We start from the raw sequence: 17,456 nt of genomic DNA on the forward strand, positions 1-17,456 counted from the left end.
GTGCTGTGTACATTAGATTTACAGGTGGGTGAGATTATCAAATGCAAATTAAAAAATATCATACTGTTCCTGGTAATGAAAAAAAAACATCCAATACAAATTATATATAAACCAGTGAATGGCCTCCACGTTAAATGTCACCCTGATAGATTACCAGAGGCTTGTTCTCAGCCCACAGTTGTATCCTAAATAAAGACAGATTGGTTGAAGACGCTTGTTAAAATTATAGTTCACTAAACCTGAGAGCCAGCAAATTACTCAAGTCCTTGTCCTTCTTTTCTTTTTAATTTATTTTTCTTACAAATGTAAAACAATTAGCTGTGCTTCGTATTTTTAGACCACAGAAAAAACTGCTGTCATTTTCCTGGCGTAGCCTACTTCACAAGTTTTACTTAGCAAATAAACCTACGACACCTGTCAAATAAAAATATTTAACAACTAATTAAGGAGATTTACCCACCAGAAAACTAAATTATCTTATACAACTTAACTTTATGAAGCACGTTTAACTCTGTGTACACACACACGCACATACACACTCAAACACACACTCTCTTTTAAGTTTCATTTAAACTTTAAAACACGTGCTCTGGTAAAAGTAACTGTTTAAAGCTTCGTAGTTATTTGGCATATAAACTGATATAATGGAAAGAATAAAGATGCACATTAGGCTATATCAGCAAATTGTCCAAAATTATGATAAACATTAATTTGTTTTTGGAAGTATATGACAACCAGGAAAATCGGCCATGTTGCGGATATGATCAATAAGGTTTTCTGAATCCCATTAAGTAGCCAGACCAATTTTCAGAATTGTCAGTGGAATATAAATCCAACTATAAATGTACACAATATGATGTTAATACTTCAGAAAATGAGGCACACGAAGATATGGAACAGAATTGTTTCTTATTTTTCCAGAATACATACAAAAAATACCAATTCTCTTTCCGAGGTGTACACCTGAAAAATAACGGCAATTTAAAATGTGGACAATTTCTGAAATTTAAGAAACAAACATGCATGTAAATTATTTTCTTCTCAATGAGACATTAAATAAGAACAAATACAATCATAGCAATTTCAAATTAACATCGAAATGAAGACCCCTACTTTAATTAGTACAACGTGTGTTTTCATTTGACCTAGAGTTCAGTTTCAACATAATGCACTTTTTGAGTTGCTCAAATATTTTAAATGTGCAGCTATTATCGCCTGCTTTCAAGCCGACATATAAATACATAGCCTACAGGTGAAGTCCACGGATCCCGCCCATAAGTTTAGCACTGTTAATATAAAAGTCTTTATATTTGCATTCTTAGTTCTATAAACTTTTTAAAGTCCTTTTTTTCCTCTCACTGGTATCCAAGCGCTGATGCTGTGGTGAGTCTCTGGCCGTACAGTGCATAAGGAGAGTAGTAAGGGCCGGTGGCAGCAGGGACGGGAACAGGGCCACCGTGGGGCAGGGGGCTTTTGGAGTACGGATGGTAGCGGCTGCTGAGTCCTAGCGCGTGATGCGGGCTCCTTAGAGCCAAAGTTCCGGGGCTCCCGGGGGGGACCTGACTGTGGCATGTGCATATGGCAGGCCATGGCCGCTGCTGCAGCGCTGGCCAGTGAAGAAGAACCGGGATAACCAGATATCAACTTCTCTGCTCCAGTAAAAGCAGTGTGAGTCCTCAGATGATTCAGGAGCTCTTCGGAGGAGGAGAAACGCTTATCGCACGGTCCATTTGCCGACACCCAGTTACAAATATGGGGGAGAGGGTCATTGGGGAGCATGAACCCATATGGGTACAGAGGGTGTCCGCTAAATTGTGGCGCAGAGTGAACGCCATGCATGGGGTGCGTCGGGTACATTAGTTGGTAGCTGTTTTTCATGGCGTTAGCCGCGGCTGCTGCAGCAGACTCGTGCGTGCAGGAAGCACTGGCTGCGCCCGCTAAGTGACTGGCACAATGGTAACTGAGGCAGTAAGGGTCTCTGCAAAGGCTGGCTGACATGATGGACGGGGGAGAAGCCCCAGCGTGAGGGCTGGATCCAGCCTTACTGCAGCCCAGTGAACTGGCCAGCTGTGCATTTACCAAGCTCCCTCCGTGGGACAGGAAATGTTGAGGGTACCCAGCGTAGGCCCCAGCCAAACTACCGGGATAGCCCATACCAGCAGGAGGCAAAGGGAAAACTGTCTGCCCGTGTTTGTAAGGAGAAACCGGCGCCACAAGCCCTGACCCGAGAACTGAGGCGGAGGATACAGAAGTTACAGATGATGAGTCCGAGGAGGAGCTTTTAGTGCCAGGCGTCGTCTCCTGGTGTTGGTTGACCTCCACGTTAATTCCACCACAACTCACGCTTATCCTGCTGTGGCTAGTGGTGCCAGACCCGTCCGTAGAGCCATTTTTATTACAATCAGACTCTTTCTTGTCATCCCTGTCACCACATTTCCCATCCGATGGCATGGGAGAGGCAGAAGTGCTGGAGTTGGGGCTGCCTGTCCGCGGAGTGAACGGCTGACAGGTGGCGCTCGGCACTCGGAAACCAGACTTCTCTCCGCTTGAGACGCCTGAAGACGAGTCCTTCTTATCTGAAGGCTTAGAATAAGGTTTGAAGCTAGATTTGTCATCCACACCGATGTCACTCATTTTCAAAGGACCGGATTTAGATTCCTTCTCACTAGATCCATTTGTTACGGATGATAATTTGGAGGAGGCGGGTGGGTCCGGTTTGCCGATCTGAGAGCAGGTCTGCGCCAGCAGAGCCAAGGGACTTTTCTTGGCATCAAGCTGCAAAAAAGATAACATATATGTTTATAAATGCAACTTAAACTAAGAACGATTACTTAATGTAATGATAACAAAATGTACAGTCTGAAAGCAAGCCGTTTACTAGGGATATTTGCACTAACAAACGGAAATATATATTGGGTAATTACGCACGGCTCTTCCGTGAACAAAAACAAAACAAACTGCACATAGTAGGCTACATAACTGTGTGAAACACCGGGATCACAATTGGACAGGATAGAGTAAAGGATAAAACAATAGGCTCCCAAACGTTGTTTCTCAAAGCAGTAGCCAATCTGAAATGGGCTATCTTACATTGTATGTGTAAAATAAGTAATAACAATCGACTCTTACCTCTATAGGACTGATCGGGGTAGAAGGCAAAGGCTGCAGATACTCCGGGTGCAAAATGTGTCCCGATCGTGCGCTAAGCATTTTCAAAACCTTGATGGGAAGTCGGTTTGCTTGCCGTAGTGGATGAGACGGGGGTGCGGAGTGGAGAAAAGGCTTGTTGATGCTCGATGAGCTGCTATTCCGAGAACTGCTGCTTTCCCAGACTACACAAATACCACTATTTTTCAGGACAGACGCCGAGGGCGACGTGATCATGTCCCAATTGTCAGGAAATGAAACGGTGATGCTTTCGTCAGATTCATTAAGAAAATCTAAAAAGCAGCGAGCCTCTCTCTCGGGGAAAAATAATTGTAAAACGATTCAATAATAAGTAATCCTGGTAGTAAAGGAGCGAGGTGGAAGGAAACCGTGCGAGGTTATCGCAGATCCGAAGCTGTGTCTTGCACCATGAGAGTCTTGAGTGCGTCTGTAGCAGGTCCTCGCTCTGTACTCCCGAAGTACGAACTGGTAGAAATGTTCACTTCAAAAGCAGCTGAATTAGTCCGAGATTAAAGCCTTTGCCGCCTTCCAATCAAATGGGACCCTGAGGTGATTGGAGGGTCAAGGGGATGTGACGTTCTCCTCTTTGTAAGCGCCTCTATTTCGACAGCTCGGGGGAGGAGATAGGCTTAAATATGTTGGTTAGTGGGATCGCTTGCACGTTTTTGGATGTGGGGCTACGGGATTCATTTACACCAGGTTTCAGAGTGAATAATACAATAGATGAACAATCCATGTACTATTAAACTTATAAATCAGGCTCATTCAATCACTTTTTAAAATATAAATTCGCCATATGGAAGTCGTCATTGAGTTTTAGCATAGACTAAATCAAACGGCTTTGTTTATTCCTCTAATTTGCTGGGTAGAGAGTAACAAAGCATTCATTTATAACAAACACAAATAAATGTTATGTTATCCTTGTCTAATATTAAACGAACTAATTTGTGATCGATATAAAGCTATCGACTTGTGGAAACTGTGTTTTCAAGCATTTTCATTCTTTATTTCCATTAATGGCAAACACAATAATACTTAACGAAGTTTATAGGTGAGATTTATTATTTGGAAGTCTATCTTTATCTCAACAAGTATTTAATTTGTTATTCTCAAACGGTTTCCAGCCAGAGACACGCACACTGTGTTTTTTGCACGGCCAACACTTGGACTTATTCTCGCACTGGCAAACATAAAACCAACCATTTCAGCTTGAATTCCCTAAACAGACAAGCGTTGACAGGAATAGACCAATGTAGTGATGGAGGGATGTGAATGTCACATGTTTTCAGTATAATATACACCGCCCTTCTATTTCTATCTCCACCCCTCCGTCAAGTGTCAATTCTGCTCCACCGCAATCAATCAGTTATTTGTCAGACGCTGTCAATCCGGCGCTTGATTTATGTCAGCTATTGTGGCTGATTACATGCCAGTGTGACTGCAGGAGAAGAACAAATGGGGAGATAGACGTTCTGCAGGAGACACAAAGTTTTAGGAGGAAATAAATCCATTTCCATTTAAATGTTAGATTATTCAGGCAAACGACCCCTTTCTCATTATGTAGAGAAAAAAGAAAAATCTTATTAAACTACTTTTTTTATTCTGTAGGCTATACACTGTTCAAAAAAGTATGTAACTTTCCGAGTTAGTCATTAAACCCTTCGGAAGAGACACACATGATGAAACTATAATAACTTGCAGACAGTCCTCACATGTTCTATGAAGTATAGCTGTTATAGGGCTTTACGGTGCCAAAGTGCTTTTCCTGTAATCGGCCGATTATGGTGTCAACAAGAAGCTTTGGGAAGAAAAAAACCCTGAAAAAACTGTTTCCTTAACAAAATAAATCTGAATTAAAAATGTAAACAATAATAGAATTAATAAAATAGAAAGTTAACAATAACAAAATATTAGTATGAACATTTTCAACTTTATTTAATGTTTCGTATACTTCCGAGATGCGTTAAACAACCTGAAGGGTAAACTCTCATTCAGAAATGATAATGTGCAACAACCCGGTGAAACATCACGGTCTCTCAAAACAGAACCCTGTCCATTTCGGCTAAACGCATCTGCTATTGTGTTGTTAAAACCTGTCATCTGCCTCGGGCACACTGTCATCTGCAACAAGAATAACAAAGACAGGCGACAAAAAGAAATCCAGACATTTTATATTGATGTCAGCTCGATTTTATTTACATACAATGAAAATGATTTATTTTCTTTAAGAGGTGGAGAAGCGGACAGGGAGAAAGAAAAGAAGAGGAATGGTCTGTCAGGCCGTTGAGAAAAGAAGTTTAAAATGCCTTGAACTATTCACCGCTGAGATGGCTAATCAGTATTGAGGCTCCAGGGCAATCGGGCAGCTTTTCAATGCGGTTTTCCTTTCATCTCAATCGGGATGGAGGCGCTCAATTAAAAGCCTATCAGTTTGTAAGTAAATCAACGCCTATCAAAGTTGTCACATCAAACAAAACGATTATTATTGCAACCCGCCTCTGCCATTAATCTCTTTATGTGGTAATCTGCTTGACAGGTCAACTTGGAGAGCAAGAAAACCTGGAGTGGACAGTCAAGGGGCCAAATATATGATTTTGGTGGAAAACAAAAAAAAACGACATCCTATAAATAAAACAAAGTTCATAATCTGCCGCAAACTCAATTTAGGATTACATTTATAGGCAACTGAGTTAAATAATATTAAACAAATATTCCCAAACATTGTAAAAAGTAGAATACACTACAAAAAAAAGAAATACAAAGGACTGTTAAACAAGAATAAGACACATGTTGTTAGTTAACAGTTAAAAAACATTGACTTTTACTTATAGGCCTACACTGGTCTGCATGGCTGACTACAGTTTTGCAAACTATGAATTTAAAAAACAAGTCCTAATTATATGTTCTATGATGAACATGTCATCATTTTGTGTTATAAATAAACAGCAGCTCAAAATCAAATGTATTTGAATGTGAGAGTTCGTAAAATGGGGCAAAAGTCTAAATGAGCTCATCTCTATTTCTTTAAATGTTTTCAATGTTGTCTGACAAAAAAAGGGGGGACGTTTCACAATATGCAAAGATGTGTGATTGATAACAGGCTTGCTGCTTTCTGCAAGGGCTGTCAGTCCGTGACACAATATGTGAGTTATTAGGGCAAAGAAGGGCAACCATAAATTTTCACTGTCAGGCGAAAACCCTCTTTATTGTCCGTATGACGAATGGGCTTCTGCACCAGACACCAAAATACTCGGCATTCCCCTTAAATGGGAACACATTTTTGCGACCATAATTCATGATATTTAAATAGAAAGTTTTAATATCCCTATATATTTCATAACACTGACATGTTTATGAATCACTCTCTGCATGCAAATACAACTATTTACATCTTGTGGGGAAATATGTTGGACTTGCAGGTTAACTGTTAACTATATGCTGTGCCGTCTTCTTGCTATGGAGCAAAACAAGCAAATTCCCATGATTTATTTATATACATCAACATTGAAAAGTGTTTGTGTATAGCTATTTAAAATATAAATTACACAATTTAACAACTTTCCTAATTGCACCATCAAATTCCACGTATATTTATACTTTTACCAAAGTACTTTTATTTAACAGGCTCAGGGTATTTTGAAGCTCTAAATTAAAGGAAGTTATTTTTATCATTGTGGTTTCAGTCCGTTTTCACTCTATTAAATACTGTGTGGCGAAATACTAGCAATAACCAAACAACTTTTTTTAATAGACGCACAACATAAAATATCAGATAACATAGAAATGGAATAAATAGGAGACAGGCGGTAGGCTACATACAAACATTTTAAAAGACATGCATGCATAAAGTAGGCCTATTACATATTTTAGTAAAACTCCGAGGAGGATGATACAGGTTTACAGGAAAGTCCGTGACGACATTACCTGGAATCATTTCCTACTAAGCTCCGATGTAAAACGTAGACAGGCAAGAGGATAACAAATAACACTGTAACGACTTAAGACGCAGTCCTTCTTTTTAAACGAAACAATTTGGCATTACACAAACACATCAGCTTTCACAGGGTGTAAAATGTGAAGCACCGCAGGCGCAAGGCACAGTGAGACCGGAGCCATGCAGACCCTCGCGCTCTCTCTCCGGCAGGCTGCAGAGGGAAAGCGAGTTTTTCCGCGTGTGGGAGGTCCCACGTGACGTCACACAACATGCAGTGAAGCTCAGGAACAACATGGTGTTCTCAAACTTTCTCCAGAGTGCCACTATGTACCTCAGATTATGCAGGTATGCATGTCGTACTTCATCAGAGCACTACAGCAAGTATTTACTTATTAGCTTCAAGAAGTAAACATAGCAGTGAATTAGCTGCTTTAGGTTGCAAAGTCTGCTTGTATGTTGACATGCTCTCAGAGCACAGTGGATCATAATAACAATGTAATGTGTGAGAGTGTATGAATAACGAATATTTTGGTGAATCAGTGTGTAAAAAAACAATATGTTTAACCTATCAGATTCCGATACACAAGTGTTTATATATAGTCCACATATGCAAAAAGTTAAGGATAATGTATACATAGTGACTTTAAATCTAATCTTAGACTAGACCAAGACACATACACAAGATATTTGCAATATTTAAAAATTAGTCATTGTTAATACACATTGTTGCACTACTTTGCAAACCAGCAAAGCCACAAACAAAAATGTTATTAGGATCAAGGTTGGTCTGTCTAACATCAGTTTACAATTATACAATATTGATACAATCAAGAGGTATACCATTCAAAGCTTAACTGCTGTAGTATCCATGGCCTATCGACTATAACCATAAGTAAAACCTGTTGGTCATATTGTTAAACTTATCATTATTTTTGCCATGCCAAGCGTGAAGCCCATATAATTCCTTCAGAGTTATTCTACCAAGCAAAGAAGGAGTTTTTGTCCCTATTGTTCTTCTGTCCATGCTGCCATTTCATTTTATGTTCCATTTTAAACGGCTCTTTGGGGGGAAATTAAAACTCAAATATTATACTCCAAAACTATGGATGGGTGAACAGGAGCATAGGTTTTAAATCAGTCACCAAATACAATAGGGTTTTACTCCTGCTTCCACGTTTTGTCTTTGACCTTTGCACAATAACTAACAAAAACAATCGTGTTTTCTTATTTGCCCCTGGTGGTGAGTGATAATATACCTTTAATATGATTTCCTCAGATTCTGAGATATGGCAGTGAGAGCTTTGCCTTAATCTGGCAATACAATGACATTTATAAGAATTGTGTTTGTCACACGCACACATCAAGGCAACATATCTGCACTGTTTTTATTGGAACTTTTTATGGTAGAAAATTCTACCAACCCTTTGAACAGACAAAGCAGACAGACAGCTCATTAACTTGGGGCTTAGCATTATAGGGTTCTAACAAATATACATTATGCAGGGCTACATGGATTAATTCATACAACAGGGGGAACGCATGCTTTATCATTAGTAGCTTTTTGAAAACCATATTGTGTATCTTCATCAATAACTATTTGTTATTGCATCTCAGGTTGGCTACTGTAGCTACTGTAAATCCCACTCCTAACAGTGCGAAAGTAGTAGCCTAGCTAACACCTCTGCTTTAGCTGTTTGGCGACACTCAATGAGGGTGTTGTTGCTGTACAGATTGTAAAGTCCCAGGCAAATTCAGCAAATGTTGTGATAGTGGGCTGGAAAAAAAGACATCAAATTAAGGCATTACATTCAGTTAAATGGATTCTTGAACCATGATATAGAAGATATTTACAACTTCTCTTGGTAGGCTACTTTGTATAGTCACTTGAAAACATGCAGGCTATTCCTGCAGTGTATCAGGTGCTTATAGTCTACCTGGCTGTTAAGAGTTTGTTATACAAAAACACATTTGTCTTCTTTACAATGTGAAGGTGTTTTAATTTAAATCATACGTGTTTCTCAAATGCAAGTAAAGCTAATGCTTGCAGGTTACTGTCTATTCATCCAGAGGCAGTCAGCAGCACTCATATTATACCCCTAACAAACACTGTGTCCGCGTGCTTACAGTCTGGTGCTTCCGCAAAACAGTGGGTCAGCTGATTCAAACGGCACGCGGAAACTGTAAAGTCAATTTTGAAAGCGCCAGTAGCTCTCCAAAGTAGCCGGGCTAAAACCACAAATAGGCATTATTTTATGTTGACAGCAGCGGGTTTCTGAGCAGAACTTTGGATATCAGCTCAGATAGCGTATCCTGAAAACACAGAAACCGATCTGTCACCCTCAGGAGAAAGTGATGGCACATAACGAGTCGTTGGTCGCTTTGAATGGGACTCAAGTAAGTTTGTTTTGGGAAATGTTTCTGTCGGACTTCGCCCCTATTGCTTTACTCAGGTTTACGTTATCAGTGATCGTTTAAAAAGTGGAGATTACCAGTGCTGAATGTATACGGGGATTTGTTTATTTCCTATATGACCGGTGTCATGTGACACACTGTACGTTACAGTGACTTTCAGTTTAACAGATCCTCCTACAATTTCTCTGGAGAGCATAATGCCTCCAATATGCAGCAATAACATGCAACTTAATAACATATTGAAGTGTTGCAGACTGTACAATGATCATTTGAAAGGTTTTGAAAAATTATTATTTAGCAACATGAATAGCATGGCTGCAGTACACACTTCTGCACCTAGCCTTCATCCTCACTGTGTGGTTCACTGATGATTCTTTATCATTCTATATAATTAATATTGTTACATTCTGTATGAACAGTACCATTTAGCATGTCAGGGGTGTGTTTGTATTATTGCTACTTGTCTCTCTTTTTTTACTTTTAAAGATTTCCTACATCGGACATGACTGCAAGGACATCCCAGACTTTCTTGGGGACACATATGGCCTGTTTGCAAGAAGATTGGATCTAAGCTTCAACCAGCTCAGGTAGATGGCAGATGCTAAGCTGTACTCTTGGATGTATATGCTGTCTGTCTGCCTGCCTGCCTGTCTGCCTGTCTGTCTGTCTGTCTGTCTGTCTGTCTGTCTGTCTGTCTGTCTGTCTGTCTGTCTGTCTGTCTGTCTGTCTGTCTGCCTGCCTGTCTGTCTGTCTGTCTGTCTGTCTCAGTTTGTAGCTGGTAGACATGCATCTCTACATCAGGATAAATTGAATGTGTGCTATGGGTCTATAGGTGGTCAGAGTGTCATCATGACATCAAAGAGCTGAATGAGTGTTATTACTGGGCTGGTGCCACGCTGGGGCAGGATAAAAGGCGTGATCGATTAATGTGACATGCTAATTCGGGGGCAAATAGAAGAAAAGATTCCTCTGTCAGGTCATGAAGGAACACCTCATGGCAGCTGCTTCAGAGGGGGCTGCCATTTCAACAGCAGGACTAGCACAGTTGATCTGGCAAGTAAAAGAAAGGAGATGATGGTTATAAGGTGCTCTTGTCTCTGAACCCTTTTCATGACTGTCAGGCACATGAAGCCGTCTCAAAAGAGGCACTTTTTTGTTGAAGTGTTTTGTCTTGAGGCAGTGCTTGACGTGTGTAGTCCTCAATATAACTGATTCAAATTGCATCATACTGCTTAATCATTGCAGTACTGATGCACTACACACAGTGTTCTGGAAGGCTGCAAAAATATGTTGTATGGGTCAGCTCTTTAAGTGCCTTTGAGCAAGATCCTTTGAATGTGTATAGCTGTGTGACATAGAGACAGCCTTTGAAACATATTCTTTTGATTTTGACACATACAACATGAGACCTACTGACCTAAAATGTACTGTATTTATGAGTTCACACAGTTTAGCATGTATGCGGTTCACCTTTACAGAAGGTAGTGTCTATGAAGACTACTATAAGCATAGTTAAGTATGGCGGCTGCCCTTGTTAAAAGGATCCTCAATATACAGAAAAATCTAATTGCATGTGTTGTTTTAAATCTTTAAGTCTCTTTAGTGTACAACACTTGGTCAAATTGGGTTAGGGTTTGTTTCTGTACTTTCTAGCAGTGTTACCTTGTTTACAATCTGCTATGAGGCTATTAAGTTAAATGCCATCATAACTAACAGATGGGAATAGCTTGAACCAATAACAGTTTGTATAATACAGTATGTTTGTTCTTAAACTTATTATATGTCCAGATTCTGGCAGGTATATTTACAACACTGACCAATATTGTGGTCCAAATGAACTTTGTCATTTGTATGGCCCCACACAAATATTAGCAAATGTTACCCTGCATGTATTTACAGTATAAGGAACTGTTGTAATGCTTGTTCAAATACCTGATGAAAGTTGGGTAGAGTGTTATAATCAAACTACCATCAGTAAGAGAGATGATGTTCATGAGTTTTATATTTGATTAGTCATGCTGCCCTCCGACACACTTGTTGTTTATGTCATTATCAACTTGTAGTGACTGGACTTTTGAATAACCTTTCCTTTAAAAGATTATGATAGCCATCAGATTGTGACTTCCTTGTGACAAACAGTAGATGTCTTGGCGTTACCTCAGAAGAAACGATCTTATGTCTTTATGAAATCCGACTGAAACAACCCTTTTGTGTGTAGCTTTCAGTGAGATCAAGGCTGGCATTATGTTTCTCGCCTTTGAACCCGTCACATTAAGGACGTGATGTTCAGAATCAAATATTTATCACTCAGATATTATTCATTCATTAATAATTTCAGTTTGCCTAATCTCAGATGTCAGATATCATTACTAAACTTCAAAGGGGGGTATGGGCAGATAAGCGGTGCAGAAGCAATGAAGTGGTGCTCAAACCTTTTGGGGCTCATATCAGTGGAATATTGATTGATGGCTGCTTGTGAGCAAAATGATTTCTTACATAGGGCTTCATATTATTCTCCTATATACAGTAGGTTTAAATGGCTCATCATAAGCACAACATGATCTCTTTATCTCTATCCATAGCTATAACATATAAATGTCTAACATGCTATGAAAACCTTAGCACCAAACACATTACAAATGTATATATATCCACTATTGTTTCTTACATTTGTTCTGTCACTATTGGTGTCTGTGGGTGATCACATGACAACATTGGGAGATCACGGGTGAGTCGAGCTGTGAAATTCAATAAGCGGCTCAACATGTGATAAAGTGTTATGCTAACTAAGGCATAGCCACCCACTCAGTAGTTTGATCCCCATAAGAATGCATCTAATAGACAGGGACCCCAGACTCACAGCTTATTGGTGAAAAACGTTCCACAAAAAGGTTACGCATTTCTGCACCTGCAAACCTTTTCAGTTTGTGGTGAGGATAAAATCAAATACTACACTATTATTTGGCACACTATATTGATATAAATAGTTCAACTATAAATGTCAGCACACACAGCTTCTTATGGCTTTAATAAATGTAAAGGCACACTTCCCCCTTGTAGGATATAAATGAACCTTCCATATATTAGGAAGTGTGATTCTTTTGTTGTTGTTGTTGTTGTATATAGTAAATTAGATTCTCACATATCTTTAAGCCATTATAGCTACATACTGATCATGCTTCCTTAAAAAAGGACAACATTCAAGCTAAGCCTCATCGCCATATGACATTGTCCATAATTACAGATTGTATTTAATTTTGTAACACAATATTATGTAACCATTTTCTCCCTAGCTTCAACTTTCAGGAATCTATGACATGCATGTCAGATAGTTGAGACATTTTTGTATTGGCACTATGACCTTGTTTCAGTGTCAGCTCTAGCAAACAGATGCACATGTTGTTGAGACTCTGTGGTCTGCCTTCAGCATCATGTACTTCTTCATGCTGCTCAACTCAAATTGAGAGCGAGGCATTGCCAGAGTTTGTATAGCTAATGTGCTTATTTCTGTCAGCTCAATTGACAACACTCATCCAGCCACCTGACAATGAGCCACAATGAGAAGAAATGTACTGGCACCTTTACTGTGTGTTTGTGTGTGTGTTGCACATATGTTTATGTTTGTGTGTATGCTTGCCCATGTTTGCTTGCATGCAGTGTTTGTGCATCTGTCTCTGTGAGCATAACTGTGAGTGGCTGGGCAGGTAATGGCAGGATGAAATTATGGTAGCAAGCTGTCACACCCACACCTCTCGCTCTGTGTGCTGCACTGTCAGCCTGTCTCATCAATGTGTTGAGAAGTGTGGCTCACGATGAGATTTCTGTCTCGGGACGGGCTTGGATAGTATTGTGTCGTCCACTTTGTTCCAGGTCAGGTGTGTACACAATGCAGAGTGGGCATGTGCTGTCTTGACATGATCCCTCGCTGTGACTCGGGTGCACTTTGGGTGCCTGCATCTGTTACTTGCAGTGCTGTTGCCCTGGACACATGAGGTTTGAGGAGGACACATGTCGGTGAGTCACAGGATGAAACCTAATGTTATTAGACCTGAGGATAAAGGTCCTCACTGTTCTGACATGGCATCTAATAAACAAATCACATTTATGCAATGGCAGCTCTTGCACAACCTTAGACCCAACCTGAAAGTGATCTTAGATTTGTTTTCGCCAGTTATATCTGCCAATCACTTGTCCTCTCACCACATGTGATGGCTATTACTGTAAATTGAATGTAAAATGTTGCTCGCAACTGTCAAATATTTGCTTTAGTTGATCATAATGTTGATCATTCCAGTTGATCTAATCTGTCAAACAATTGCTATCTACAGCAGGACTTGATTACATTCAAGTGCTTAGAAATGTACACCAAAATAGGAACATCTGTACAAACTATTACAACAAAAGCCTTCAATAATGACCACTTTTAGCATATTCACTTTGTTGCGACCCTTTCAGAGAGGTTTTATTCAACAATATTATTGTCTTGTCAATGGCTGCATGAGATTGAGTAATTCTTAGTGGCATTGCAGTTTCATCATAGGTTAAGACTCCAATAAAGTGTAGATGAATATGCTCTGAAATCTTAATGCACACACTTAAAGCAACCACGGATGCATTCGGAGGAAATTTACCATTTGTTTACAGGGAATCCAGTTAACCTGTAGCACTGGTACTTGACTCTCTCCTTCATCAATTGAAGAGGTTGACCTGTATACTGTCTACAGTTAGACAAGGACATTTAACACACCCCGTTAGCAACATAAATAATGCGTTTAATGCCAAGCCTCAATTAGCATGCATCCCATCCTGATCTTGCTATGTTGTCTTTTTATCTGTTCGCCAATTAGATATACAATTGGAGCAAAGCAGCTGTCTTTAATTTTCCGACCACAAATAACCTTCATTTATTTATACCCACAATAATGTGTAGCAGATGAACTCCTGACTCTCGACTTTTAAGTCGAAATTCAGCCTGCCATTAAGAAAGAGGGGTCCATATTGTACTTTTGCTTTGCAGATTAACCTCAGCTACCTGTGTATGTGTGTGTACAGTATGTGTGTGTCTGTGAGTATCTGAGGGGGTATGTGTTCACCCGGGCTATGTTGGTGATGGCAGGCGTTTTGCATTTTAATGACAAATCAAGTATGCTAACTCGCGCTTTAAAACGAAAGTGCTCTAAATGTCGCCTGGCTGTCAAAATGAGATGTAAGTAGTCTGATGAAAAGAGAACAAAGAAGACAAAGTAGGGAGGCCCGGTACACTGAGAAATGAAATAAAACCTTGTATGGCCTGTCAGCTGTGTCATTTTATATTCATATCTAAAGAACATTATAGTATTACTCCGCAGCTCATGCCTCACTCATCTGTCTCTCTTAATTCGTCCCAGGCACCGCTCTGTCTTTCAAGTCGCTGTATGTCAACACGGGAAGGGGCCTGTTAATTGACAAATGAGTGTCACAGACATCAAGTGCTCCTTTTCTAATCCAGGCTAGGTAGACTCTGGTTGTTTGATGGTGAGGGGAGGGGCCGGGGGGTCTGTTATTGGCAGAAGCCCAGTAAGAGGCATTAGACCAGTCCTAGAATGAGAAGTGACAACGGCAAGAGAGCCTGTCATTGTCTTGCCTAAGTGTTCAATCTTCAGAGATGCCGGTATGCAGATAAAGTGTCAGTTAGGAGGAGAGGAGATGAAACATTGGCAGTATGAAGTCCTCAAATCACTTAACTGGGAGCGTAGAGTGTGTGTGTCTGGTAATAGTGGTGCATACTCTGTTCTGCTCAGCAAATATATTCCATATCCAATCTATCAGGCCTGTTTAGGCCGATATTCTAGGATAAACTGATCTGCGTCTCATCAATTAAGGAGAATGCCGAGCTCTGCCAGCCATAAGAGATTTAAACCAAAGTGATGGGACAGATATGGTCTGGCAGGAAATAAGTTATTCATATCAAGGAGGTTTATATTTTGTTATCAGTATGTATTGGTGGAAAAAAACAACCTTTTTAATTTTCACTGGGAGTGCTTTTTTTAAACGACGTACTACTACTCCTGGGAAAGTGATGGGATAGAGCTAAAGAGGTTATGCTTAATGGATAGCTTGTCTTGTTCCTCCATCTTTCCAATTTAAGCTTTTATCAGATATTTTGTGATTGCTGGAAACACTTTTCTCCCTGTCGAGGACAGAAAGCCATGGATTCCTTTACTGAAGAAGTAAAGAATATATATTTTTGTATTAATCAAAATCACATGTGATGACTTAAGACTTTGAAATGAGATTATATTTCTGACAGTCTCGCTTTTAATGTCTTTGGATAGATCTGTTAAAGGTTACATTATACACATCTGACACAAATCCTCTCACTGCATTAAGTCAATCAAGACAACAATCTTCAAATGTAACTAAAAGCCATCATTTTTCTTCCTTTGGCGAAATGGACAACTTGTAAATTATTGAAAGCCCTTTCCAAATTGCAACAATACCGCAGTAAAGTGGCCTTCATTACGTCCATTGTTTTGTTTTTGTGTTTCTGTGTCAAGCAATGTATTTTTACTCTAAATTTGCCGTGATAAAATATGCCTGAAGGGCAGAAGATGTTTGCAGAAGAACTGCATATTTTATCCTCCCTAATGGTTCTCATTTAATGTGGTATATGCTCTGAGGCCTACCATGTATTAAGATATGTTTGATTCATCCAAGTACATCTGGCCTTGTGTTTGACTCTTGCTGCATTGGGACTATTAATAAAAAATACACATTTTAAACACATAGCCTACTGTATACTAAACTACAGAGTCTGTATTAGATTGTCAGTAAAGCTTTCTTCTCCATAGATATTAAGGTATTTATGTAGGTTTTAAAATGAAAGCTCCACTCTCATTTCCAGCATTATTCCCTTTTCATTTACTTACTACTTCTGCCATGTTTATTTGAGGAAGTGGTAAGTATTACCATGGCAACAAACTATCCGGTTGACACATTGCAACATCCTTAAAGTTTCCCAAAACGTTGACGAAGTAAAGATGTTTGCAATAGAGAGTTGCTTCAATTCTGTAAAAGAACATGATGCGTGCCAAGCAAACAGGAATAAAGATAAACGTAGACTCTTGTCTGTGTTTGCAATAATATGTTTCGTCTTGTCAACAAATTCAGTGAAAAGGCAAAACCAACAAACAATGTGGTAATCTGTTTCTACTCAACAACGTCCCTACCCTGTCTGCTGTGAATATAAAGATATAGCATCATCTTATTAAAACTTTCTGTCGATTCCAAAAACAGTGGGCACTGTAGTTTTAAGCACATTGTACCAAAACTAAAGTCAACAATGCATTTATTAGGGAGATGATTGCCACACACATTGTAGTGAGTATCTTTAGAAGAAGGACAGTGGTTTAAATCAGTATAAACTACAGTGTCCATGTTAATCATAATGGAGGAACATGTCACCCACAGCAACAGTGTGGTTCACAGATGTGTTTTTAATATTTTCTGGACCACACAGGAGGTGGATGGCACAGAGGAATAAGCTATATCATGCTTTGACTGAACAGTCGCTCAGCTAGTCTATCAACTCCACATTTCCATTACTCTTGGTATAACATATATAGTATAAATCTTTATCTCTCTGTTAAAACACAACAAAAGTCCACTGATGGCAGGGGAACCATCTGTTAATCACTGTCAGGAGCTGCTATCAGCCTTCCAGGGCAAGCCACTTCCTCCTCTCTCCTTCAATATAAGGCCATCTTGTGGTTTCGGATTCTGAATGGAATGGAACATCTTTATGTTCCTTTTGTTCACATTATATATACTGGGCAGCGATGCCATTCCTTTTATGACTGCGTCACATTTTTTATTGTATATCCCAAGACGGATGGCGTGCCACTGACACAGAGATTTACAGGCCTTCAACTTGCAGTGGCAGAGCTTTAGAAGGGTCTGCTGA

The 17,456-nt window shown here is 39.6% G+C and overlaps 2 protein-coding genes across 6 annotated transcripts in view; one reads left to right on the forward strand and one right to left on the reverse strand.

Moving 5' to 3' along the window:
• Positions 1–890: 890 nt before the first annotated feature.
• LOC117560723 (zinc finger protein 503-like) lies at positions 891–3,664 on the reverse strand. The gene is given in 3 exon segments (XM_034237672.1): positions 891–1,556; positions 1,558–2,775; positions 3,130–3,664. Coding segments are annotated over 3 exon segments (1,674 nt in total). The 5' UTR covers positions 3,385–3,664; the 3' UTR covers positions 891–1,355.
• A 5,598-nt stretch (positions 3,665–9,262) lies between these two features.
• The window catches only part of lrmda (leucine rich melanocyte differentiation associated), a 207,673-nt gene continuing 199,479 nt past the window's right edge, over positions 9,263–17,456 (forward strand). For all 5 annotated transcript variants that reach the window (XM_034237741.1, XM_034237744.1, XM_034237745.1 and 2 more), the window contains exons 1-2: positions 9,263–9,496; positions 10,001–10,101. In XM_034237741.1, the coding sequence (XP_034093632.1) occupies positions 9,455–9,496; positions 10,001–10,101 (143 nt within the window). In that variant the 5' untranslated portion in view covers positions 9,263–9,454. The remainder of the gene's footprint in view (positions 9,497–10,000; positions 10,102–17,456) is intronic.

Source organism: Gymnodraco acuticeps, unplaced genomic scaffold, assembly GCF_902827175.1.
Source record: "Gymnodraco acuticeps unplaced genomic scaffold, fGymAcu1.1, whole genome shotgun sequence".
NCBI classification, from domain to species: Eukaryota; Metazoa; Chordata; class Actinopteri; order Perciformes; family Bathydraconidae; genus Gymnodraco; species Gymnodraco acuticeps.